Consider the following 27742-nt stretch of genomic DNA (forward strand, 5'->3'; position numbering starts at 1 on the left):
CTGGCAACCAGGCCCCCTCTCTTAACGTGGGCCAAAAGTTGCTTCATTTGCATAACAAAAGTTATCTTAGCCCTCTCATCCCTCAGGAAATTTCAAGGGTTTTAACAGCTCTATGTGCCAGAAAGACAAAGACCAAGTATATATTACTTATTAGAAATCATAATGTCACAGAAGGACAAACAAGAGAAAAGAGCTCTTCTTCCTGCCTTTAAAGAACTTGCTTTCTATTAGAGAAGAGAAATAATAAACCAGTTAACCAATTAATATAAAAAAACCAAGATGACCAGTTTGTGCTTATAAGCTACGAATCAAGTAGAGTGATGTATTGAAGCTACTTCAGATACGGGGGTCATGGAAGACCTCAACGAAGCCTAAAGGATGAGTTTGTAGCCTTGATCAGTAACTCCCCTTACACCCACCCCCCACCCATCTCTGGAAAACACTATTTTACTCTCTGTTACTATGAGGTCAACTTTTCTTCTTTTTACAAAAAAGCCCACATGTAAGTGAGACTGTTTAATATTGGTCTTTGTGCCTGGCTTATTTCACTTAGCATAATGCCCTCCAGGCTCACCCATCTCATTGCAAATGGAAGGACTTCCTTTTTTTTTTTTTTTAAAGGCTGAATAATACTCTATCATATATACATTCCACATACTCCTTCTTCATTTATTCACTAATGAACACTTAGGTTGTTTCCATATCTTGGTTACTGTGGATAATGCTGCAATGAACATATGAGTGCAGATCTCTTTGAGATACTGATTTTATTTCCTTTGGATATATACTCAGAAGTAGGACTGCTGGATCATATGGTAGATCTATTTTTAATTTTTTGAGGAATCTCCGTATTGTTTTCCATAATGGCAGTACCAATTTACATTCCCACCAACAGCACACAAATGTTCTCTTTCCTCCATTCTATCTTGAGTCGATTTCAGTAAATTAAATTTTCCTTGAAATTTTTCACACATATGTGAAATATGCATACAGGATCATCCTGTAATTTATGCAAGGGACTACCTAAACACATTAGCGTTCAAGGTGTCAAGTCTCTTCTTTCTCTCTTGGGAGTTAGAGTCTTCAAATGTATGTGTAGAGAGCTATCAGATAGAGGGTGAACAGAACACTGGCTGCCTCAAAAAACAGTCCCCGTGCATAATAAGCAATGGTCGCCCGGTTTCTGGTTGGCGTGGAGCCTGCTATGTCCAAACCAGGGCGTGTTGTGATTGTGTGGGAAGTTTGAACCCTCTACCTACCTGCTTCCTCAGAGTGGGGCTGCTCCGTTTCAGGAGATAAAGAATATCAATTATAAATTATGATTTACAGGACCTACTGCCATGCTGGCAAAAAATGCCCCCTCACGGGGGATCCATTGTCTAGTAGAATTGTAGTAACTGGTTTTGATTTATAACCCAAAACATCCTATGAAAAAGAAAAGTCTTAATGTGACTAAGTCTACCTGAGCCTGAACCAGGAGGTGCAACAGTAACTAAAACTTGCCAGAAGTAAGTGAAACCTAAACAGTCGGGAGCTTTTATCTCAGCCTGTCTAAAACCAGCCAGACTTACAGCTCAGACTATCAGTTGTTCATGCCCATGTGCTTAAATTACTTTCCAACAAACCCTAGTTCACTCATATGTACTTAAATATTTGTCTGTTTAATTATGTCATTTTGACTGGAACTTTAGACAGCATTTTTTTGTTGGTGGTGGTGCTATGATTCTTGAGCCACATAAATAATCAGCACCAGAGAGTTGCTCAGATCTCAACAAGGCAGCATTCAGTAAAACATCCCAACCTCCCTCTATTGCCAATACCTCTGATAATATATTTCTTGATGCAAGTAGAATGGAACATGAACCTTGTAAGTACGATTTCAACTTTGACTCTACAACACTCAAATGACAGCGATTTCCTGTGAGATAAACGTACTCTTTTCCCACATTGTCTTACCTGTTCCCAGAAAATCAATAGAATTTATCTATGGAAAGGCAAATGATGAGTTGCTTTCTCCCCTTCTCTTGATCCATGCTACCCCATTTTTTTTTTAATAAAAGCTTTTTAATGTTTATTCAGTTTTGAGAGACAGGGAAAGGCAGAGCACAAGTGGGGGAGGGGAAGGGAGAGAGAAGGAGACAGAGAATCTGAAGCAGGCTCCAGGCTCTGAGCTGGCTATCAGCACAGAGCTTTAAGTGGGGCTTGAACTCATGAACTGTGAGATCATGACCTGAGCTGAAGTCGGACGCTTAACCAACTGAGCCACCCAGGCGCCCGGATGCCACCCTATTATTAATCCATTTTTCATCCTTTATTTGTTTAAACACAGAGTCAAGTTTATTCTTTTTTTTAAAATGTTCATTTATTTTGAGAAGGAGAGAGCACGAGTGAGGGAGGGGTAGAGAGAGGGAGACAGAGGACCTGAAGTACGCTGATAGTGCAGAGCCTAATGCCGGACTCTAACTCACGAACCAACCCATGAGATGATGACCTGAGCCAAAGTTGGAGGCTTAACCAACTGAGCCACCCAGGTGCCCCATTTTTCATTCTTTAAATGTCTCAAGTTTAATTTTAAGAAACCAACAGTGTGACACTAATACTTTCAAAAAGACAGGAATACATTGGCTATCCTTGGATATCATACTTTTGAAAACTGATTTTTATTATGAGATATTTTGGAGTGGATTCATGGCCACTTATCACAATTGTTTTAAGTGCCTCAGATGGGACCATGGTCTCCGAGACATTCTGGCTCTCCAGGGCAGAGAAGTAATATACTCACGAAGTAATATACCCATGCTTTGGGTTCCGACCCTTTTGAAAAGAATGTTAAAATCAGCTCTTTACTTCCCCAGCAGTCTGGAAACGTTAGTGGTAAAGTTCTAATACATTTGGATCCTGAGACATCATTTTTTTCAATTTATAAAACCCTATTAGGAATCCAACAGGTTTATTTTTAATCTGAATTGCTTAAAAATGAAGACATTTTCAGGTGACACTTAAAACTTCAGAGGAAATGTGTACTTGTAACAAATTATTCCCTTTTTGAAAACCTGCATTATATTTGGTGACTTTTAAAATGTGTGGCAATACTTCTGTATTTGTAAAAGAATTAATAAAGTGAATTAGATTTCATTTCTAGGTCACTCTATCTGGGATGGTTAGCAAGGTGGCCATTGTCTGGGATATGGAGCCCTTTTTACTGGTTCATAATCTCTATGGCAACCCCTGCTCTCCACAGCACCCAGAAGATGCTTTACTTGCCTCTCCTACACATGAAAGTTAATACAGAAATAGCCCTTGAAACAGAGATGTGGGAGTAGCCTTAAATTATTCAAGCTCTTTATTACTAATGAATGTACTTTTGTGAGGCCTTAAAAAGGGTGCAACCTCAATGTCACCGTTTTACATGCAATTGCTGTGCCGTCAGAACAAGGCATCAACTCTCCCTAGGAATGCCACGTCTGGAAATCTGTTATTACTCAGCTTTGCCATCTTCCAAAACTGATGAGTAACCTATACGGGCTGTGTGGCCAAACTGCTGCTTCAATAAAGTAAGAAAGGTAAGGAGCTGACGGGAAGGTGGATCAATTTCATCTCCAGCTGCACTGTTGACGCGACGGGAGGCTGAACCCTTCAGCATCTTCCTGGGGGATTTAGGAAGAGCTCAGGGGAGCAGTTCTATGCCCCAAAGAGTTCTAATCTGATTGTCCTTGGTACACTTTTTTATTTTTATTTTTATTTTTTTTTTATAATTTCTTTTTTTTTTAATGTTTATTTATTTACTTTTTTTTTAATAGTTTATTGTCAAATTAGTTTCCACATAACACTCAGTGCTCATCCCCAAAGTGTCCTCCTCCATGCCCATCCCCCCTCCCCCCACATCCATCAGTCCTCAGTTTTTGTCAGCATTCAAAAGTCTCTCATGGTTTGCTTCTCTCCCTTTCCCCCACCATTTCCGCCCTTCTTCTCCCCCTTGTTCCTCCGTCAAGTTCCTCCTAATCCTCCTATACGTGCAAACATATGATATTTGTCCTTCTCTGCCTGACTTATTTCGCTCAGCATAACACCCTCAAGGTCCATCCATGTTGCTACACATGGCCAGATTTCATTGTTTCTCATTGCCATGTAGTATTCCATGGTATAGATAAACCACATCTTCTTGATCCATTCATCTGTTGATGGACACTTAGGCTCTTTCCATGTTTTAGCTATTGTGGAGAGTGCTGCTATGAACATTGGGGTACATGTGCTCCTATGCCTCAGCATTTCTGTATCCCTTGGGTAAATTCCTAGCAGTGCTATTGCTGGGTCATAGGGGAGTTCTATTGTTAGTTTCCTGAGGAACCTCCACACTGTTTTCCAGAGGGGCTGTACCAGTTTACATTCCCACCAACAGTGTAGGAGGGTGCCCGTTTCTCCACATCCTCGCCAGCATCTAGAGTTCTCTGATTTGCTCATTTTAGCCACTCTGACTGGCGTGAGGTGGTATCTCAGTGTGGTTTTGATTTGTATTTCCCTGATGAGGAGGGATGCTGAACATCGTTTCATGTGTCTGTTGGCCATCTGGATGTCCTCTTTGGAGAAGTGTCTGTTCATATCTTCTGCCCATTTCTTCACTGGGTTGTTTGTGTTTCGGGCGTTGGTACACTTTTTTAAAACAAATCTTACTTGAATATATTTGGAACTTCCTTAGTTTGGGGCAAGTCAGGGATTATCACTATTGCTATGATTTTTAAGTAACTTACATAATCAGTTTTTGTTTGTAAAGCTGTGTCACTAATTAACTCATTCATTAGAAGAGAAGGAAAGTGCTATTTAAATTTAATTGTCATGTAACTTTAAAAAACAGTTCTCAACTGCTTATGTTAAAAAATGGGGTTTTTTTCTTAGAACTGTGTAAGTATAAGGTTTTTTACAGAATAATCCATTAATCCATTCTTTTGTGTAAGTTTACATATATGTGTGTAGTCCAGACAATAGTTGCAACAAGAAGTAGAGGTGGCTAGTGGACTACTGTTTTTAAAATAAAACATTAATTGAATTCTATGTGCACACACATTTATGCATATTTGCGATAAGGTATTCAAATAGATAGTATTTGTCAGAAATTTAATACATAGATTATTGAGCATAGTACTGTTAGAAGCTTAAGCATTGAGAGCTTCAAATTTTGTCCTGAAAACTTCAATTTACATTTTCTTAAAGTGAGAATGTAGTCCACTCTAAAAATTATAATGCCTCCAAAGTTCTATGTATTCACCATATCAGTCTCAGGAACTTTCTCAATTCCTGAGGTACAGCTTCGAATCCCTACAGGTGTAGCCAGTATAAGAAGCCTCTACCCCTATATTCCTTATTTTTTTTCTCCAAGGAGATTACACAGGCTCTCTGAACACCTTCTACTCGTTGCTCCACAGGGGAAATGGCTTTGCCTAGCTGTCTTTTTGTTCTCCCACCTTTACCCTTCCACTGCAAAATCTTTCGGCTTAAAATATGGGTTTATTTCCAGTTACAGGGACCCTCTTACCATCTGTCACTCTAAGAAATTCCTGAAATGGACCCAGATAAACAAGGTGAGTACTATTGTCAAGTTTCTGAGCACAGTTTGTAAACAAAAAAAATCAGGCACAGACGCTGTATTTTCAGGCCTCTGAGTTGCAAAACAGTAGACATTTAGCATCTGGCTGAAAAAGAAACTAGTAGGTGATTGAAAATATTTCCTTTTTTTTTTTTTTTCCTAAACAGAACTTCATAATGTATGTAAAAGAGTTTAGTCTATTGTCTCCAAAGCACCAAAAGTAATCTAACAAAAGACTTGTCCTCAATATAATTACACCTCAAATTGCTACTCAAGGGGCACCTAGATGGTTCAGTCAGTTGAGTGTCTGACTTCGGCTCAGGTCATGATCTCGTGGTTTGTGAGTTTGAGCTATCAGCACAGAGCCTAGAGCCTGCTTTGGATTCTCTCTCTCTCTCTCTCTCTCTGCTTCTCCTCTGCTCACACTCTGTGTTTCTCTGAAAAATAAATAAAGATTTAAAAAAAAATTATAAATTGCTATTCAAATATAGCTTAGCTTATTTTTGTGTATTTTCTTGTTTACTATTAAAATGACATCACTGTACATATTTTAATGTCAGGGGTAATTTCACAGTATTATGGGAGCCCAAAGATGGGGAAGAGATCTCACAGCTGTCACTGTATAAATATTTGATAAATGAGTATGGAGACATGAATTTCCCTTTCTACCAATATCTCTGAATGCCAAAGTAGGCCCAGGACTGGCTTGTGACATTTTTATTGCTGAATTGAGTTTCAGCCCTATTCGGCTATCTGAAATCTAGCTTGTTAACTTCACTTGCTTTATATAAAATTCTGTAATATCTCAAGTGATTTATCTGAAACAACATATGGATGATTCAAATCATCTTTTGGTTTTCCCAAATTTAAGCCCTCACTCATTGTAAAAAGCTTCATACAAAGTGGTAGATAATCCATTGAAATCCAACGTTCACTCCCTAGAGGAGTGCCTCCCCAGTTAATCGTGAGCCAGAATCACCCGGGGCCTTTGTTAAAATGCCAAGTTCCACCCCCAGCTTGTGACTCAGTAGGTCTAGGCTGGGGTCTGAGAACATGCATTTCTAACAGGCTCGCAGGCAGAAGCTGCTCACTGGAAATATACTTTGAGGACCACCGACCAAAAATCCCTCTTTCTGGATCATCACACTATCGATGAGGGACCGCTGAAAGATAGTTTATTGCACTCTCAGTATCAGTGGACATACTGATAGGCTGACACGTATTGATCTGGCTAAGCAAAAATAAGAATCATTTAAAGCAAAATGTGTTTCCCAAATTGCTTCCATGAGCAGGACCATACGTAGCTTGTCTTATTATTTCTCTAAGCATCTAAAACTACTCTCTTCATAGCTTTGAGCCTGACACATCAAGTGATTTCTTCCTTTCTCAAGTTTTCTCTCACCAGCAGGAAAGGAAAAAAAAAAGCCGTTAGGAAGCAGAGCTGGTAGTGAATCACCTGGGATACTCATTCATTTTCCACGTTGTGCTCTGTCACAGCTTGCAGTGCTATGCTGCATAACTGCATCAGATGACACTGCAAAACATAATCTGACAGGAGTGCATTGGGCCAGATGGTCCGGCAGCTACAGAATCGCTCTTGCACCCACGGCAGCATCTGGGAACCTGCACGGCCCCTAGTTTGCTGATGCGCGATATTCACTTGGTGCATCTGAGAGGAGCCAGGGCACAAAACCTGGCCAGTTTCCAGAAGGAAAGAAAATGTTGGGCATTACATTTTTGTAAACTCTTTTCGCACCATTATGGCTACTCTCCATTTGTTTTCCTTCTCCAGATGTGGGGCAGAGGTGTTTCTGACTACTCCATACTCCAACACTGGACTCATCTGGAAACTGGAAAACATTTTCAAAACACAGGGAAATATACGTAACAAAAGATTTAGAGCAAATTGTAGCTTCTTTGATATCGCTTTGATATCGCCGCACTTGTTGCAAAAAGGTAGGGAGGGAAATGTGGAGAGTTCTTAGGACTGCTTGTCTAATGACATTTTTAGACACATTCAGCTGAGGTAAGTGGCTTCCACTCATGATCATGTATCCATCACTGAATTAGTGTATGTTCCAGGAGAGGCTTTTGGTGTGCTCTAACCCCCAAAGGGTGGATCTGACCTGGTTCAGCATCATAAGCCCCTCAGTGGCTTAGCATAGTGCCTGGCATGCCATATCCGTATGTGTAACAGCTAGAACTTTGCCCCCACAACACTCCAGGGCAAGAAACATTGTTTTCTAAACCAAAACCAAGTCCTTGTAGCTTGGGATGAAATTCAGATTCAGTTAAGTTTGGGAAGGAGCCATGCCTTAAAGACAGACAAAAACTTTTAAGGTTCTTATGCTGAACATCTGATCTGAAGTATTCAGAACTTCCTATACAGGCATTAGCCTCTCCCCCCACTCCCCCCCACAAAAAGACAGCCATAGCTAGAACAACACTGAAATCAAGATTGATTTTCAAGGCAAGGCAGAGTCCAGAATGTGTGTATGGATCAAGGAGGAGCTAGGACAGAGGATGCAGTAGAGGGTTCAGGAAGTGAGGGATCCCCGTGGTATCTGATGTAATAAAGTCCCTCTCCAACGAACCTGTTCCTCTGGCCACCCAGCACCCATTCGGCTTTCTTCTGGTGAACTAGGCACCTTTTCTGCTTTAGAAGAACAACTTGCCTTTGATCTTGGTCCATGAAATTCTATTGGCATTGATTCGAACTCTCCCATTTCCATGGGTGGCTTCAGTTCTTTGATGGGCCTTTCATACAAAGGCCTGAGTGGGCTGACTTCCAGGTGGCCCCTTAAACACGAAAAAGCTGTTAAATCTTCCAAAGGAGTAAAATGAGGTTAGATCTTGGGACACACACCGGAACGTGCATGGAGCCATTGCCTTTTCATCCTTTAAATTCTCCCATTTCTGCAAGAATAAGAAAAGAATTTAATATTGCCATAGATTATCCTGCCACATATGTTTGAATCAATGAAATCCACAGAGCAGCTCCTTGTTTTGTTTTGCTTTGGGGCCTGCTTAGCTGGGGCCAACGAGCTGCCTGTTCCTAGTCACAATCATGTCTCAAGCACACACACCTATCTATCTATCTGATGAAAAACACGAAGATAAAAATGTAAACTAATTTCTCCCAAAGAAAAAGGAATTAGTCATGGTTCCAGAGCTTTCTCTTCTCCACCACACTGTGAAATGGGTGTATTAACTCTCGGTGCCTGGTAAGGGCTCAGCCATGTTAGCCATTGTTGCAGCGGTGTTAGTGTGGTATCTCTCAGAAGAAGGTATATTAATAATTCTTCTCTGATTATAAAAAGAATATATGCTCTTTATAACCAAATTGAGGTGATATCAACAAGCAGAAAGAAAGTAACGATAAATACTAAGAATTCAAGAAACCAGAGATATCCTCTATGAACAATTTGGCAAATGCTCCTAGAAATTAAATTAAGCTTCATGTGCCTGTTTTGTTAATTGCTGTATTTCAGAGGCCTGGAATCATGCGGGGGCCATACAGTAAGAGCTCAATAAATATTTGCTGAACAAATGAATGGATGTAGAGTTTTGTGTTGTTTTCATTTATAAATATATGTGTGTACATCCAACTACAATATATTAACAAGGCTGAGTTTATATTCTACACAGAGTTTTTTTTATCCTATTTGTTTCACAAGGCCTTAGGGTTCCCTGTAAGGTCACTTGCAGCCTAAGTCACTTTTTTTTGTTGTTCTCAGGTAGTAAAGAGAGCTCTAGACTTTCATTTCTCACCTGCAAAATAATATAGAGCTGCATGATCTCTCAGATCCCCTTCTTGGATGTGGGGTTTATCTAAAGAGATGGTCCTTTTATTCATGATGTTTCCTCTTTTCTTTACAGACGCTCTTAACAGTATTGAGAATTCCATTTACAGAACAGCCTTCAAATTACGATCAGTGCAAACTCTATGCCAGTGTAAGTACAGGCTCTCTTTAAAAACTTGAAATCATTGGATCCTGACATGTGATGTGAAATCCAAAGGGCAAACAAGAACTCCCCATGTGAGTGACTGCTAGATCCAGAAGGTTGGATCTGTGCATTCACCGCATCAGTAACAGAGAAGACGGAGGGGGGAGGGACACGCCCTTTGTGTTTTACCCACATGCAGCTTCACCCACAGGAGAAGATAATTCATGGATGAGGATTTTAACTTGGTTTCCAGACATTTTTTTGTTTCCTTTTCAGGATGACAATAGTGACACAAAATAAAATTACAAAGTAAGTTAGTTTAGAATCTTCACTTGTAGATTTAAGCGTGTAAATTTTAAATTCCTTCTGCCACATAAGATTTGCATTTTGAAATTGTACCTCTTTCTCTGAACGTGCAGAAGTACATTTGGATGAATAATCCTTGGGCCACAAATGTTAAAACTATCTCAAGAGTTCTTGCGAACTGCTTTTTTTTTTTTTGCATTAAATTTGTATCTGCTTAAATGCTATGATTTTCTTCTCCTATCCTGTCATCACAGGCAAACTAAGGTAAAGTACGGTGAAGAGGTTTAATTAGTAAAAATTCTCCAAAATGAAATAAACTGGGCTCTAACCATGAACAATGATAGGGATTCAACATCTCTAATAAGTTCTATATTGCATTATAAAATCCCTTCATGTAAAATGATTTAAGACATTTATCATTTTAGAACTAAAAGAAGTTGCGTTACACCTATGACATTTCTCCTGAAGGCTGAAATATTTTTAGGGGTGCCTGAGTGACTCAGTCAGATAAAGGCCACTTCGATTCAGGTCATGATCTCACAGTTTGTGAGTTCAAGCCCTGTGTTGGGCTCTGTGCTGACAGCTCAGAGCCTGGAGCCTGTTTCAGATTCTGTCTCCCTCTCTCTCTGTCCTTCCCCTGCTCATGCTCTGTCTTCCTTTGTCTCTCAAAAATAAATAAATGTTTTTTAAAATTTTAATAAATAAAAAAGAAATTTTTTTTATAGTTTGCCTTCTGCCTTGTAAGTTCTACAGATCAGTGGTTTTCAAATCATGCTTCACAAAGTGCAATGAGTGCTATTGAATAGGGCAGGAAAGGAAGTGGGGAAAGGGAAGTACAGGCAAGTAAGGGGAACCTAAAAGATCATCTGTCTCTTCAACCAGTACAACTCGTTTTCTCTGTTTTCTCTACTACATTCTATAAAAGGGTCCTTCGAAGAGGGATTCTCGGCTTTTTAAAAAGATTTTTTTTAACCTGGCAAGGCAGACAAACTCACTTATAAGTATTATTTACTATTCCAGGGATCAACAAAAGGCAAAATATGCTCACTAAAAGTTTACACTCAATTATGCGATTTTCCTGGGGAATTTCTCCATTAAAGAAAGTTAGCAGCAAATGTCTGTGTCAGCCCCCATCATTAATGCCCGAGTATGCGCAAACAGCACAATTTGAACTTTTTATTACCCCTGGCATTAGAACCTGAATACAAATAATACTACTGGGTATATTAACAAGACACAAAACCAGTATTTCAAAGTTCTGCCTAGAAACGATATCCAAACAATAATCTGAAAACAGAAAAAGTCCCAAAGCCGGAGAGAAAGCACACAGTGAGCGCCCGACGTCAGCATCCCAGAGCGCCGCGCAGGAATCTTGGGCAGGGAGGCGCGCTCTCCACCGTTATCTGCTCTGCTGTAACACAGACCTCGTGGCAGAGACAAGAACGCCCTGTGTGCCGCGTGCCAGGCCAAGAGGACGAGTTTTGCGATTGAATAACGATAAAACGGTTTTCGTTCTCCACCTCCTGCAGCCAGGGTTTTATTAAAGTCACATCCTGACACCTATGCCTCACTTCTGCAGACTCCCTCTGTGAAAGCAGTATCTGAGAACAAATAAAAAATTCTATTATACTTGCTAGATTTCTTATCTGTGAGGCTGATTTACGAAGTAGAGAAATGCGCAGGGTTTTATCATTTCACACACTGAAGCATTTTCAGTGCCAGCAGCTCGTGATGCCACTGACATCCTCATCTCTCAGATGATACAATGGGTGTTTATTAATTTTGTCTGTTATCCTCTGCCTGCAAGAACCATAGGGTTAGCTCTGTTTCATTCTTCGTTGTATTCATTGCCTTGTAAAAATTTTAGAAGGTGGTAAAAAAAAACCATAAGAAATAAGACATTATTTTTTTGTAAGCAACTTTGGCTTTATTAAGTGCCTTCCCTGGATAATAATACCAATGGAAGTGAAATCAGCAGGAAGAAATATTATTGAGGCAAGGAGGGGACTTGAAGAGTCTCATAATTCAGCAACTGCTCTTTTATAAAGATCACTGGGTTTCTTAACTTAGGCAATTGCATTTTAACACAATATTCCTTCTGCAGCAAAGCTGCATACAGGGAAAACTACATTTGAACACAAAGGGTATAAAAAGGATGTCGCCACTTTTCAGAACAGTGCTCAACTTCGTTGGAAGGCTGTTTTTCACATTTCTCACTTTTTCCCCTTTCAACGTCATTCTATAAAGCAACATCCTAGAGGTTATACTGGCAATAATCTCATAACAATGATGTACTAATAGATATGCTTTTCCAAAATCAAATCTATCAGAATAATAGGGCCTGAATTCTACACAAGAGATATGCATCCAAATAGTGATCGTATCTAATTCCTCTTAAAGAAAATAGCTGCCATTAAAAAAAAGTCTTATTAAACACTAAATGACATTTGCTTTATTTGAAGCCTTCATATGAAGGTTTTGTTCCCATTGGAAAATAAGACAACTTTTCATTTGCTTCCTACAGTGGACTTGATGGACAGCTCTGTGATTCAGCATGTCCTCCTACGTCACAGAGCCTGGGAAGCAAGAGAGAGGCCCATGTCTGTGCAACAGCTCTTTCAGGCTCTTCAGGAGCTATTTCAGAGAGTCAGGATGGAAAAACCAGGCCAGGTGCATCCCAGAGCTTCAGAACTCACTCTGAGCCTTCTCACGGCTATGTATGACAGGTGAGCATGTGAAAGTTGTACTGTGACCTCAAGGGCAGTGCTTAGTCACCACTGGTCATTGACCATTTGGTGTTATCTAAGGTTTGCATAAGGTTTGACACAGAAGAAGGCTTCTTTGTTTTCCATGAATGTATTATTCATTCTGGAGAGGACCTGAGAAGCATGTTTATCAGCTTCACTAATATGAGAGACCCAAGGATAGCAAAAGGGAAAAACAATCCACATTACTTTTGCCTACACAAACTCATTTCCACTCTAGATGCCTGCACACCTTTTGCTGAGGTGATTACATGCCCATACATAGGAAAAATCACACCTTTCTCTTGAGTTCCTGGTAGCTTATTTGTTTGCTCATTTTCTTGTAAGCAATGATCAGTTTTTGTTTTGTTTTGTGTCTCAGGTGCAGCAAGGTTGAATAACCTGTGTGCGGGTGGCTAACCTATTGTTGTGGTCTGTTTGGGCTGCTACAGAAACACACTGTAGACCGGTGGCTTCAACAACAAACATTTATTTCTCACAGCTCTGGAGGCCAGGAAGTCCAAGGTCAAAGTGCCAGCCAGTTCAGTGTTTAGTGAGGACTAGCTTCCTAACTCACAGAGAACTACCTTCTCACTGTGTCCTCATGGGGTGAAAGGGGTGAAGGAGTTCTCTTTTCTAAGAGCACTAATCCAGTTCACGAGGGCTCCACCCTCTTGACCTAATCACCCCAAAGTCCCACCTCCAAATTTCGTCACTTTGGAGGTGAGGATTTTGATATACGGATTTGGGGGGGGGATCCAAACATTCTGTGCATTGTGCCTGTAAGCCAGTTTAGACCGTGTCAAAGGCTTTATTATCTATGCCATAGAATACACGGTGGTGTGTGTCTGTGTGTATGTCTACATTTGTGTCTAGGTATGTGTGTGTTTCCCTGGCTCTGGGGTCCACCATTCTTCTGTCCCATTTCATTCTGTTTACCTTATTTGGTCTTGACCTCATCCTCTAAGATAGACTTCTAAAAATCCATAGTAAATACAGTAAATGTAAAACATTTGGAAAGTGCAGAAAAGAGTAAAGAAGAAGAAAAGTCACCCAAAATCCTGCCTTCTGTGTCAACCACAGTTTACCCATCTGGCAAAGGGTTAAACAAAAGGAAACAGTGCTTCCTTTTCCAGTTTATTCTTTATTTTGTTATTGCATAAATAATATATCAATATGTTTTCAAGCTATTTTTTCATTATTTCATTATTTCAGATTCCTTAAACGTTAAGCTCTCGACTGTCATTTCTAGTATCAACGCCTGCCTCTAGCAATCCTCCTGCCTTTGAGCCAGTGAGCCAAGGACGATTCGGCTCCAAGTGAGAGCCCATGAACTTGTGGATTTCGTATACAAATGCTTGCTCCTTTTCTCTTCCTCTTATGCTTCTTTCTTTGGTTTCCAGACATGTGTGTCCTAAGGATGTGACACTGCTTACTCCCTCAGGACACGGCGTATCCCTGTTTCCCTGGTGCCTCATACGGTGCTTACCACAGAGGAGGCACCCAGTAAATATTTGTTGGGCACATGAATGAATGCATGAATGAATGAGTGAATGACTAAGGAAATATTTTAATTCCATTTTTATTCTGTCAAAATCTAGATATAAGAAAACAGACCATGAAAAATGTGAACTTGGAACACAATGTCAGAAGTGTCCATTAACCGTGATAGTTTTTATAACCCACGTCACCCAGAATCACCCTGCCTTTCCCATCCTTGTCTCTGTGTTTTGTTGCTCTGCAGCACAGGAACAGGGCTGCTCAGGCTTGCACCTGCGGCTGCTGCCCTGATCGCTCTCTCTGGGGACAGCCCTCTTATAAAATACAGAGGTAATCTACATTTGAGTTTGAGTGTGTCGAGTGCAGTGACCTCCAAATCTCCAACTCACTGTCTCCTTCACTCATTCCCATTCCCTGCCACATGGCTCTTGTTTGATATGCATTGAGCATGGTGGAAGTTTTCAAGATGTCCATCTATGGTTTCTCAGTATTCATAACTTTGTTTTCCTTGATCCTTATTTGTGTGGGGATTATCCAGACACAAGTAGTTATTATTCCTTTAAAGACTGGGACTCTCCTCACATCGCCATTTACCAACTTCATGGTCTTCATTGCTGATGTGCTGAATTATCAAGAGGTTGAAATGTGAATTGCTTTTCACTAGTCGTCATATTACCTAGTTTGGGAAGCCTTCAAAACAGCAAGCAGATAATCAAGAAATAAAACATTCCCTTCCATTTCCCTTCGTACTTACAAATAAATTGTTTAGAATTCAAGGCACATATTCTTCAAAGACGTATTGCAAGTATTCAGTTTAAAGATTTCTTTTTTCCCCTTGTATGTCTAGCTCTTTTTCAGCTCTATGCAGAAAATAACAAGGGAGGTTATGATTCTGGGACACGCATGACTCGAAGGGTTTTGAGAAACCTACTAACAGATCTACAACAGGTAAATCTCCAATACTTAAGAATTCTAAATCTGTTCCAGTTATATTAGCCACCTTTGTTATTAAAGAATCTAATTTTCTACTGTGTCAATTCTATCTTAATATAGTTCTCCATGCAATCCCTCTCCTCTATAGCCACTGCTTTATCTGAGCACAGGCCTGATCTTTTACAATCACTTCTTAACCGATTCCCCAACTCAAACTTCTCCTCCATCCAACTCTGCCTCCACCCTGCTGTCAGTGACTTTTCCAAAATACACATGTCATCCTCAGGCCTAAAATTCCTCATTGGCCATCCGTGTGTCTATAGAACAAAGCCTAACAAAGCCTAAATTCCTTAGCATCATATGAAAAGCTTTCCTGGGGTGCCTGGGTGGCTCAGTTGGTTGACTGCCTGACTTTGATTTTGGCTCTTGATGTCAGGTTCCTTGCTGAGCGTGGAGTCCGCTTGAGATTCTCTCTCTCTCTTTCTCTCTCCTTCTGCCCCTCTTCTCTCTCTCTCTCTTAAAATAAAATAAAATAAAATAGAAAACAAAAGAAAAGCTTTCATGATTTGGCCCAATACTTCTCTTTACAAAAAGAGGTAAAATCATGATTTTTATAGGAATACAAAATAATCATGTGTCCAAAAGTGTATTTAGCTCGTTAATTAAAATAAGACAGCAGTAAGGTGTTATAAGTAGTTAAAAGAAATAGCCAAAGGACAGACAAACTGATAGATAAGGAATATTAAAATGAATTTGCAGGTGGATGCAAGACTGGCTTTTGGGGGAAGAGGGAGAGGTCGGTCTTGCACCAGGATGGAATTTATTTGCATGTCTGTACATGAGAATTATTTGTCTTTCAATCAGTTCTCTCCTACAAGTTAACTTGAACTTTCCACAGAGTTGTAAAATAACCCAGTCAAACGGTGTGTAATGATGTGTGGCTCTATAAGGTGGGGAATCTCCATTGAAAAGGTATCCAGTGGTCTCTTTTGCTTGTTCCAGAGTGTTTCATCTTTTTTTACGTTTTGTGCACCGATTTCACTCCTTCGCCACAAAATCGTTGCTCTGCCCAGCACGTGCCTAGTTCTCCACGCCTGCCTCGCACTGACCCATCTCTCTGCAGCAGCGCTGCGTCTCCTTTCCCTTGGCAAACACCGTTCATCTCTCAAGTCATTCAGATTATCAGTCACCTCCTCACTAAAAGCTCTTTAACTCCCTGTGCATAACTTTGTTGTCACATTTTTGTTGCAATTATTGCCAGATATGGGCCTTCCACACTAGGCTGCTTCTCCAGGGGAAGGATGATATTGCATTCGTGTTCACATCTCCAGTGGATTAAAAAGTGCCTGGTCGTAAGGCCTTCGACAAATGCTTAATGAAAGTATAAATGAAATGCAATGCTGAATACTCAGATAGTTAAGATTTCCATCATTTCCTCGGCTTTAAGAATGTACAAATGTAATATTGTTTTTATCCTTGCTAGGTAAGGGAATTTAACCTCCTTAAAGAAAGTACAGTACTTAAATGTTAAAATGATACCAAATGATGTATCTGAGCAAGAACTTCTACAAATGGATTAAGCAGACTCCAGGTTGTCTTGTGTGCAAGCAGTTGGTGTCCCAGTGTACCTTTTACCCATTTCGAGAATGGCTCTGCTTTTCTTCTGGCCCCTGTAAAATCCTCACACTAGGCTCTTTGCACTATGAAGCCCTAATAGCTTTCCGTCATTTTTCTCCTGGGTCTAGGCTGTAAGGGAGGAAAAAAATAACCTTTCCTTCTACCCATTTTAAGGTTCTCTGGCTGGGACCCTGTACATGAGACTGACAAAAGACGGATTAAGAAGAANATCATTTTTCTCCTGGGTCTAGGCTGTAAGGGAGGAAAAAAAATAATCTTTCCTTCTACCCATTTTAAGGTTCTCTGGCTGGGACCCTGTACATGAGACTGACAAAAGACGGATTAAGAAGAAGAGAACAAACAAATGTATTAACACGTATATGGTACATACACATGGGAGTACCCAGTGCTGAGTAACTCGAAGGGATGACTAGAATTCAGGCTTACGAATCTTAAGCTAAACAAAGGGAAGGGGTTCTGGGCTTCCTAGTGGAGAAGGAAAGTTCTGATAAGGTGACCAGGAAAAGCTTGGTGAACAAGGGTTGTCTAGTAAAGGTTGTTGTGTGGATTTAAAGTCGGTACCTTCTCTGTTGATCAGAGTTGTTAAGAGTTCTCCTCTTTCTGGTAGGGACAGGGAGGCAGCTTTGGCAGATGACAATTTCCTTTATAAATGTACATTTTCTTTACAAAAGGAAAACTTGTGCCCTGCTTTTAGAGCTTTTCCTTCATCTGCTGGTTTTCAATGGACTTTAGCTCAGAATAATCCATACACCAAAGAGGTCCATTTTGGGGTGCCATACTCTGGTACCCTTCAGGACCAAGAATTCTGGGGATGGTCATGAAGGGGGTGGGTAAAGAGGAAGACTATCAGAAGTCTAGGACAAGGAGTATGGTTTAGGAAAATCTATCCAAAATTACCTGTGCTTTGATTTGGTCTTAATATCTTAGGTTCATACTGATCATAATAATGTTTAATTTATTCTGGAAATTCCAAATAATATTCAACAGGTTTATATTTTTTTAAATGGAGTATGATTTCTTTAAAAACGTAGAAGGTTAAACTTCAGGCATAGCTATTGGTGATGGTGGCACAGGGATCCCACTGAGCCCTAGGCATATCCGCCATAGCAGAGGCGCCCACCCCAACAATCCTCGCATCTCAGGACTCAAGCTAACGGGGAACCAGGGAAACTGGAAGAGTCTGTCCATCCATTTATGCAGTCAGACTTGTAAGACCAGAGAGGGCTTAGGTGGATGTCACGAAAGTAGGTGGACCGAGGGGCATTTTCCTTCTCCTGTAGAAATCCTTGTGCTCACTTTCTAACTACTGTAGCTAGCCCCGGGGTAGCACCCCATCCAACAAGCCCTAAAACTCTGCCCTTCTTCCCTGCTCCACTAAGGTCAATGAGCTGCTGAAATGGCAGCGCTCAGCCTGTCACCCGTGCATTAGCACGCTCCCGAGAAAACTCTTAGGAAGGTGGAAATTTGCATAGGAAATTATCATCCTATTGACTTCCATTAAGAACTCCGAGATGGGTTCCCATAGAAAATTCCAGGCCCCATCCTGTGATTCAAACCCCTCCCCTAAGAATCCTAATTATCATTTCAAGTGGCATTCTGCCTGTGCAATCTTCCATAGCACACCTGCAAGACATTAGTCAAATGGACAATTAATCCACAAAATTTTCATGCACACACTTAGAGCCAAAAATGGAGGTTAAAACCTCCTACAGAAGTGAGTTTTCTTTTGACCAACGGCAGAATCACAGAGCTGGCAAGTCGACCCCATCTGATCTCCTTCCCTTGTTTTACATGGGGTTAACCCCCTTTCCCAGCACTCAAGAACACCCTCCAACTAATTTTCCAGTTAGTTCATGAGCACTCACAGGCCAAAGGATGGGTAATGAGTCAGTTTTTCAGACAAAGGCCAAATGAGGTAGGGAGTAGTTACTTATGTTCAGCTAGTGACGGGGTTATTATCAATGTAAAGTACAGCCATCTTGTCACTGTTACAAAAATGTTTGTTGACTCCTGCCTGGCTAATTGTCAGCAAAGTGGTTCTAAGTGCCACTTTACTGATTAGAAGACTGTTTATTCGAGTTGATGGACTCAGCAGGGGGGTCTTTGAAATTACTTTTGAGCTTGCAGGCGATGCCTCCTGACAGCCAGTGCTGTACAAGACATCAGACATGAAATTAGGACTTGCGACCAAATGGGCATAAATGGAGGTGACAGGTACACGTATTTGTGCAGATAGATAATGTCAGAACCAAGTCCCTGGCCAGTCACAAGGGGTTCTTAGTGCCTTAGTTAAACGCCTTTGGTGATCATGATTGAAAGGTGGAAACCATTGAGTGAGGCAGTGCAGATGGGGCCCTTGGAACGCTTTCAGCAGAAGCCAGAAGGACCAAGCTTTGTGAGCACCCTCAACAGAATAAGGAGTCTTACAGGGAGATCTCAGTTCTGCAACTAAATCACTTATTTTTACCCTGAGCAAAACAGTCAATCTCAGTCGCCCCTTGCTTTCAACAAGGATGATGATTACTGCCCTACCCCAGACACTGGTGCTTGTTAAAATGATATGAAAGTGTTTGAAAGGTTTTCCTTAAAACTGCTCCGAAGACTAATACAGTGTCATTGTTGTATGTAATTCACAGGTAAATGAGGACAAAGAAAGGTGAAAATAATTCGACTGGGATCGTAGGAAGTGAAACAATGGCAGCTGTCCCTGGATTGCCCCAATTGCTAGACTGTCTTCTCACCCTCCTCCTTCCTCTCAGCCCCACTTCTCCCCACCTGTCCATTCATTGTCCTCATTCAGACATTGCAAAAAACCCACAAATTTCTTGTCTGCTTGGGCTGGGACAGTTGATCCAGTCTCAGACACCAATACTTGTGACTCCATGGCTGTAAGCACCACTCTTCAGGTGTGCTGATTCCAGCGGTCCTAGATTTCTCTGTTTTCTCACAACTGACATCTTGCCTCTTGTAGATCCCAGCTGTCGTGGGGGAGAGTCGTGCTCTGTGCTCTGTGGAAAGTGCCACCCGCAGCTGTTTCCAAGGGGTGAGTAGCACACAAATGTCCCTGGGAGTTGGGGGCAACACGTTTCCTGCTCAGTTCAAATTACAGAACTGTTACTCCACACAGCATCCCAGACAACCTAAGATATAACCTTGCCTCGGGGTTGGTGGGGGGGGGGCTCAGGTTGGTTAAGCTTCTGACTCTTGATCTCAGCTCAGGTCCTGATCTCATGGTTTGGGAGATTAACCCCCGCATCAGGCTCTGTGCTGACAGTGAGGAAACTGCTTGGGATTCTCTCTCTCCTCTGTCTCTCAAAATAAATAAAATAAACATTAAAAAAAAGATATAAACTTGCCTCTGACTTTTCATGTGATAAATTTCTTTGGCAGAGCTGATCAGAAACAGCCAGAAAAGAAAATGAAAATTCATTTGCATCTATACTAGAGACCAAAGTCACGCTGGAAACACATCTAAGTGACCCATTGTTTTTCAGGTGTTGAGCCCAACAATCAAAGAAGAAAAATTCCTCTCTTGGTTACAGTCTGAGCCTCCCATCCTCCTGTGGCTCCCAACGTGCTATCGGCTATCTGCCACTGAAATGGTCACTCACCCTGTTCGGTGTAGAATCTGCAGGAACTTCCCAATCACTGGACTGAGGTACTCATCGGTATTTTGCAGACAGTTCTTCTCCAAATGGGTCTGGGGGTGGAGCTGTGTCTCTCCAGATTCTTGTTGAAGTCCTCACACATCTGGAACTCAGTTGATATTTTGGGGTCAGTCAGTAATTTTCTGAATGAGGGATCTTGGCTGACAATAAATTACATTTTATCTTCTATAATTAATGGAATATTAAATTCTTCCATTGACACATCGTCTGATCAAGAGACATTTTTATTTCTCTAAGAGGAAGAGGTGTTTTCTTTTGTTACAAAAGACATATGTAAGTTTAATTTAAATATTTAAATATTTTGGAGCTATTCATAAGAATTGCAGTAATAATAATAGTTTCTGAAGTGTTGAGTGTTAGGCTGAGTGGTTCACGTGGATCATTTTATTTAAGGACTTGTTAGAACCTCTATAAAAGGTGGCATTATTATCCCCAATTTGCAGAGGAGCTAAATGACTTGCACATGGTTAGCAAGTAGCAGATGCTGGCAATCTGGATCCAGAGTCCCTGCCTTGCAACTCTGATGCTATACTGCCTCCCAGTGGAGACAGCTGGGAACAAGGTCTCAGGATCCAAAGGAATAATCAGGTTTTGTGGGGGCAGCTCACACCAGACCTTCGCTCTGCCTGGAGGAAAGGGCAGATTTGGAAGCTAGGTTTGAACATTCAGATCTTTCCACAGCTTTGAGGATGACAGTCAGAACCCCACCTTAGAAAAAGGGTGCTGTTGGTCTCCCATAAAAAGAACAATAGGGGCACCTGGGTGGCTCAGTCAGTTAAGGGTCCAGCTTCGGCTCAGGTCGTGATCTCTCAGTTCATGGGTTTGAGTCCCGCATCGGGCTCTGTGCTGACAGCTAGCTCAGAGCCTGGAGGCTGTTTCGGATTCTGTGTCTCCCTCTCTCGCTGACCCTCCCCTGCTCACACTGTCTCCCTCGCTCTCTCTCTCTCTCTCTCAGAAATAAATAAAACATTTTTAAAATTAAAAAAAAGAACAATGAAGAGTGAAATTAAAGTGGTTGAAAACTTGAGGAGGAAAGAAGGAAACCAGCAAGTCTAGGCCAGGCACAGGGACATCATTGTCATGGTGAATGAACACAGGTAGGCGCTGAAGGTGGGGTAGGACAGATTGCTGAGAAAACCCAGCTGCTAACAACAAGTCAAAGAAAGTGGTGTCCAGGAGGGGCAGGAGTGAGGACTCGGGGACTCTGTTCCTCTTCTCATCCTATCCTTCCAGATCTTAAGTAGTTTACCCAGATGGTAAATGTGCTCCCTGTGGCTATACATTATATCTGCTGGGTCCACTGCCCATCTGGAAATCAGGTTTTAATTTTGCCAAGAAAATGAACTAGGTTTGCAGAGAATCCTGAGGACATGGTGAAACTTCGCTGATCATAACTGTATGAAACACACAAATGGAAAGGACTGTTGGAGACCAAGCAAACCAAACCAAAGAAATCTCCATACTACAGTGAAAGATAACTTCTTTTTATATTGGACAGTGGAGGAACATGAATATGACGCACGATGTTATATGCAACCAATAAATAAGTATTAATTAAGTAGTTACTACATGTCCTGCACTCCACCAGGTAGAGAGTTCACTTTGCAATTATATAAAACATAACTTTTAGATTGAAATAGTTTAAAATTATTTTGTATAATATAATGCAGATATTATTATTCCTGTTTTACAAAGAAGTCTGAAAGAGTTTGAACGACTCAGGTCATAAGAAGGCAGGAAGCAAGAAAGGCCATGCTCTAAATTTTACACTACGTCACTTTCTATTGAGAATGAAATTAAGCTTCCTCTTAGAAATGGCTTCATGCAAACCATCTTTCCTTCTAGGAATCCAAGACAATGTACAGTTCTCAGAGATGCAGACAGCTGGGTGACTTGCTCAAGGCCATTAACCTCTTTGGACTTTGATTTCTTTATAAGTAAAATCAGGAGAGCTGGATCCAATGGAGTGCTAGACTTCTTCTAACTACAACCTTCTGAGTCTGTTAGAAATAGAATGTATTACAGTCCTAGACTTAAACTTGTGTTTTTGGCTCTCATAAACTCCAACAATAGCCTCAAGGCTTTAAGTTTTAGTGAGATTAAGAAGGTCATTTTAAAGCAGCAGTGTTTGCAGATTTGGAGGTAGCAGGAAGAGGGCTAACGCTTAACCTTCTAAGGAAAGAGAAGGTACGAAGATCGGAGACTGTTCATAAGCCAGTGTTGTATTTTAGCAGGATGTGTCATATTCATGCTCTGTAATAGCCATGTAAGGTTGGGATGAGATTGGGGAAAAAGCCCAAGCTTGGTTCTCTCTTGGTAAAGGCATCAACAGATCGATCTCATCATCCACACTACACCTTTTCTCACATACCTGTAGGTAGATTCTGAGCATAAAGGGATTAATTAATGCAAGGTTAGGGTCAGTGTATTGTCCCAGATGAGTCAATTGCAGCAATATGGTAATGCTGATAAAGTAGCCAGTACAGGTGGCTCGTCAAATAATCCTATACAAAATATTATGTTATACATTTCATGCAAACAGCAATTATCTTCCCTATTATGCATGTTGAATAATTTTCAAAGCTTTATAAAAAACTTGCAAGGCATGAGAAAGAATGAAATCTGGCCATGTGTAGCAACATGGATGGACCTTGAGGGTGTTATGCTGAGCGAAATAAGTCAGGCAGAGAAGGACAAATACCATATGTTTGCACGTATAGGAGGATTAGGAGGAACTTAACGGAGGACCATGGGGGAGAAGAAGGAGGGAAATGGTGGGGGAGAGGGAGAGAGGCAAACCATGAGAGACTCTTGAATGCTGAGAAACAAACTGAGGACTGATGGATGTGGGGGGGAGGGGGGAGATGGGCCTGGAGGAGGACACTTGTGGGGATGAGCACTGGGTGTTATATGGAAACCAACTTGACAATAAACTATTGGTAAAAATTTTAAAAATAATAATAATTTTAAAAAAACTTGCAAAGCCAAGAAGGCAGGGCTTACCAGTCCCATTTTCCTTGTGAAGAAACTAAGTCATTCACTTAACTTCATTCAACTCATTTTATTTAAAGCATTCAGTGTACCAGGCATCCTCCAAAGCATCTGACTTTAAGTTCCCATGTCACGGTCACTGGTAATGGTGGTGTGTGTGTTCAAACTCAAGCCTCCTGCACCGGCGGTCTATCCCAGTGGTGAAAATAGCTGGATCTCCATTCAGGTGATATCTCTGGGCTCAAAGCCTAGTTCCACCTCTGACCAAGCAGTTGTGTGACTGTGCGCAAGTTGCTTACATTCTGATTGATTCAGTTTCTGAAAAAATGAGAATAATAAGAATGCCTTACCTTAAAGAACTTTCATGGGGACAACTGTTAATACATGTATACTGCCTGCCCTTTAGTAAGTGTTCCAAAACATTAGCTACTATTCCAGCCATTCGATGCTACTTATGAATACGCTTCATGGAACGAGGTGTCAGGGTACGGCAGCAAGCAAGGGTTGCTGATGGCTGGTCTCAGGGAACTTGCATTCTTCTGCTCTGCCTTCCAAGGACTTTGGCCAGAAGACCTTCTGCCACCTGGCCTCTGGGGTGCTCCAAGGTTTGATTCCTCTGTTCTTCAGAATAATTAGTGGGTCTGATAGATTTGACGTGCTCTAAACCCTCCTTCTTGGCTCCAGCCTCCTTACCTCACTCCTTTCTATCTGGGACTTCATCCTCGTTGATCTGCAGCCCAATGGCACACTTCCTCCATGAAAACTTTTCTGACCTAGCAGCCCACAGAGGTCTCCCCCTCTCTCCCTCTATGGCACTTGCCTTCCATGCCTTATATTTGGCACATAATCACATATTGCTTAACTTTGCCAGTTACTACCACAAGCTTCCCTATCATCTCTCTGCAGCAAGGCATGATATTTGAAGAGTACAGGGGTCTTGTCATATTTCTTTTTCTGTAACTTTCAAGGCACAGGTTGAAAATTCAAATGTTTACAGGAGCTAGGCACATAGTCTACATGTGGGAAGTAGGCCAGGTAGGGACTGTGGTGAGCTGGAGAGTGTTATCTCCAGTCTAGAAGGAGTAGCTCCCACTTTTCCCTCACCTATTGTTATTGATGAAGAAGACAGAGCTTTTAAACCACCTATATTTAAACCACCTATCTCCTCCTGTATTTGGAGGAGAGAATTAAAATATCAGGAAAAAAGTAGAGATCCCTGATCTTTGACAAACACTATGATTCCACTCAAATATCATCAGAAGTCACTGAACCGTAACTATGAGTCCTTACCAGCCCTCCCTGATATCACCATATTACGAGACACCCCCCCTTCCCACAGGGTCTCAAGATCCCCCGCTCTGCTGACCACAGGAAATGTAAGGGAATGCTCCTAAAGGAAGGACGGCAATGTTGATGTGTTAAGAAGCTTGGATGTGCTGGTGGCTCCCCTACACTGCTGCTGGAGGAACTACCCTCCTCCACTGCATTTCTTTCCTACAGACAGAGTTCTAGAAAATCACAAAAGTATATTTTAAATTCTTTATCTATGGCTTTATTTTCCCCAATACCATGCAGGAACGCAGGTCCAGTATTATCATATCTTGAAAATTTTCAAGAGAAGTCAAAAGTCAGAATTTACCGAAATCTTCCAGTTTGTTTTAACTTGACAACTAAATTCAAAATATTTGAATGCACTGTGTTAACACACAAGATGTGACTTCAGGCTTAGGGGTCTATCTTAAGGGTAGTAGTACACAGTACCTTACATTTAGAAAGTGTTTGGTATATTTGAGGAAGCATGAATCAGACTACTATAGTTTGTTGGATAAACTATGTTAAGATAATGCTGTATTATAAAAAAAATACTATCAAAAGAAGATTTATTTGGTTAAAAAACATGTCAGAGTCACTTAACATGCCTACAAAGTTTGGGAGAAATTTTACACTTCCTTGATAGCTGAGATATCTCCTGTATGTTCTGGGGTGCTCATTCTCCACCCTAACGTTACTTTCTTGGCTCATGAACTAGTTGTGATGTTAGCCTTCCTTCCGTTTTAATTGGCAGATACCGCTGTCTGAAGTGTCTCAACTTTGACATCTGCCAGGCGTGTTTCTTATCCAGTCTTCACAGCAGGTCCCACCAGAAGGCCCATCCTGTGCTTGAGCACTGCGTCCAGGTAACATTTAAGGCAATATACCTGCCATTCATGAATCGTACTGGCTACAGCAGTTAACAAACTTTCCCTCCACTAAAACCACAGATTCTGCTCCTTTCATCCACAATAATATTTAAGACGAAGGAAGCAGTGGGACGCCTGAGTGGCTCAGTCAGTTACATGTCCAATTCTTAATTTCAGCTCAGATCATTCAGTTTTATGAGTCCAAGCCACCACCCTCCCCCCCACCCCCCACNACCTACTTGGGATTCTCTCCTTTCTCTCTGCCCCTTCCCCACTTGCGCTGTTTCTGTCTCTCTCCAAATAAATAAATAAACTTAAAAAAAGACTAAGGAAATAAGGAAATGGCAAACTCAACCTTAAAAATCTCTCAATATAAATATGCTTTCCTTACATCATAGATTTTATTAAAACCTACTGGGGACAAGAAAAGGCCAAAGAGCACTCAGTATGAAGCCACTGGTCACACACTCTATTGCAAGACAATATCTGAGGAACAAGAGGGGAGAGCTTTGGGACTGGATTCAAAGAAAAGGCTTTGGTTTGGTAAAAATGACAAAACTAGGCTTCTAGTTACCAATGCCTTTGGAGGAAACTTTTCTTTTAGCATGTCTTATCCTGAGCCCTAAGTTTCCGGTATTTTTGCTTTAGGAAAAATGAAAGAAAAAGATTACTATCTCAGTTTTGACTGAAACAATATTAAACTAAGACTTCACAGCTGCCTTTCAAATGATTTTTAAAGAAAATCTAAATACTCAGCAAGAGAATTCAGGTCTTTTGAAGAGACAAGAGAAATTCGAATAGTAAATTTTAAGCAAGGAACGTTTTCATTTTCCCAGAAAGAGCACTTTCTACCCATTATGAAGTTCCCACGAATCCATTTCTCCATATAGATTGTGTCATCCTCAAACACGGCAGTGGTGAAGGATGCTGATTAGCTAGCTTCGCAGAGGACAGCTTTCTCTTGTTCTCTCTTTAACACGAATGGTCCACAACAGTCAAGTGCTTGGATCTTGCCAAAAAATTCCGGTGGGCATTGTTTTATGAAACTTAAATATCCCAGATGCTGGGTTATTTGTTGGCCTGGGGAGAAATAGGGCTTCTTGATGTTAGACTGACACCATGTGGTCACCTTGTTATTACACTTCAGATTTTAAGAGCTGAAAATCTTTTCATAAAATCCTTCATTCCTTTGTTCCCTTTGGCAGAAGTTCTTAATGTGAGTGGACTTCAGATAGTCTGTGAATCCACTGATATTTTGTATGGAATTAAATGTATGAGCCACTTTTCTATAGATAAATCCACGAGTGACCATCCAGTTCTGAAAGGAATCCACACCCCAAATGTCAGCAGCCCTGGACCTAGCCCTGTTTCATACCCCTTCTAGCTTTAGCATTCCAGGTTACTGGATGGTTCTAAGGAAGAGGGGCTATTTGAGTAAGTTGAGTGATCTTTATTTTGGAAACTTACACTATGTGGACAAATAGAATGTAAAGAAATTCAGGTTGTAAGGAAGTAACATGATTTTTCTAAGGACGTAAAAGTGAATGAAATAACTCCAAAAACTTTCATGGTGGCCAGTCCACTCAAGTAAGGAAAAAAGACGATGTTTAGACTGATAGGACCCCTTTTTAATGTTGGCTGTCCCAGCAGATGTCAGCAAAGGAGAATACAAAACTCCTGCTCAGGACCCTCAGAAACAACCTGCTCCAAGGGCTCTGTGAGAGAAAAGAAGCTTTAAGAAGGCAGTGGCTGCTGGACCAGATGACTCCAAAGGACACGGCTGACCACACACAGGCCAGGTGAGTGAACATGAGTGACAGTCCTTCAGCGCAGCCTCCCAGGAGCCTGGGGACCGAATTATGCAGCTGGCACAGCACACCCACACAGCTGCTCTCATAATACAGGCAGTAAGGAATGTAGGACATGGTGGGGGGGGGGGGTTAGATGTGTCTCCCCTCCAAAAATGATCTTTAATTTTAAAATAGAACAAGAGGCAAAAGTACTTCTAAATGGCCGATCCGATCATTTAAAATTATTCCAACTAAAGGCACCAAACACAGAAGAGTTTTCACATTAGAGTATTTGAATAACTTTTTATCCCTAGTTTTTGTCGGTTTGCTTTTGAAAGCCTAATTTAGAATTAATAGTTTATTTTTATTAACAAAGGAAAAGAAAGACACTCAGAAGCCCATCATGCACAGATGAGTACCAGTCACATTTTTTTTTATTAAAAAAAATGTATTACCAAAGCAG

General features: G+C 41.1%; 1 protein-coding gene across 1 annotated transcript in view; it reads left to right on the forward strand.

Annotated features, from left to right (window-relative positions):
* Window positions 1-3506: 3506 nt before the first annotated feature.
* Window positions 3507-27742, forward strand: part of DYTN (dystrotelin) — a 52795-nt gene continuing 28559 nt past the window's right edge. Inside the window, exons 1-10 of the mRNA XM_077771503.1 lie at window positions 3507-3563; window positions 5513-5576; window positions 9461-9535; window positions 12360-12561; window positions 14324-14409; window positions 14927-15027; window positions 19622-19693; window positions 20145-20308; window positions 25375-25486; window positions 27140-27288. Coding sequence (XP_077627629.1) covers window positions 5558-5576; window positions 9461-9535; window positions 12360-12561; window positions 14324-14409; window positions 14927-15027; window positions 19622-19693; window positions 20145-20308; window positions 25375-25486; window positions 27140-27288 — 980 coding nt within the window. The 5' untranslated portion in view covers window positions 3507-3563; window positions 5513-5557. The remainder of the gene's footprint in view (window positions 3564-5512; window positions 5577-9460; window positions 9536-12359; window positions 12562-14323; window positions 14410-14926; window positions 15028-19621; window positions 19694-20144; window positions 20309-25374; window positions 25487-27139; window positions 27289-27742) is intronic.

This window comes from Crocuta crocuta, unplaced genomic scaffold (genome assembly GCF_008692635.1).
Source record: "Crocuta crocuta isolate KB4526 unplaced genomic scaffold, BGI_CrCroc_1.0 scaffold160, whole genome shotgun sequence".
Classification (NCBI taxonomy): domain Eukaryota; kingdom Metazoa; phylum Chordata; class Mammalia; order Carnivora; family Hyaenidae; genus Crocuta; species Crocuta crocuta.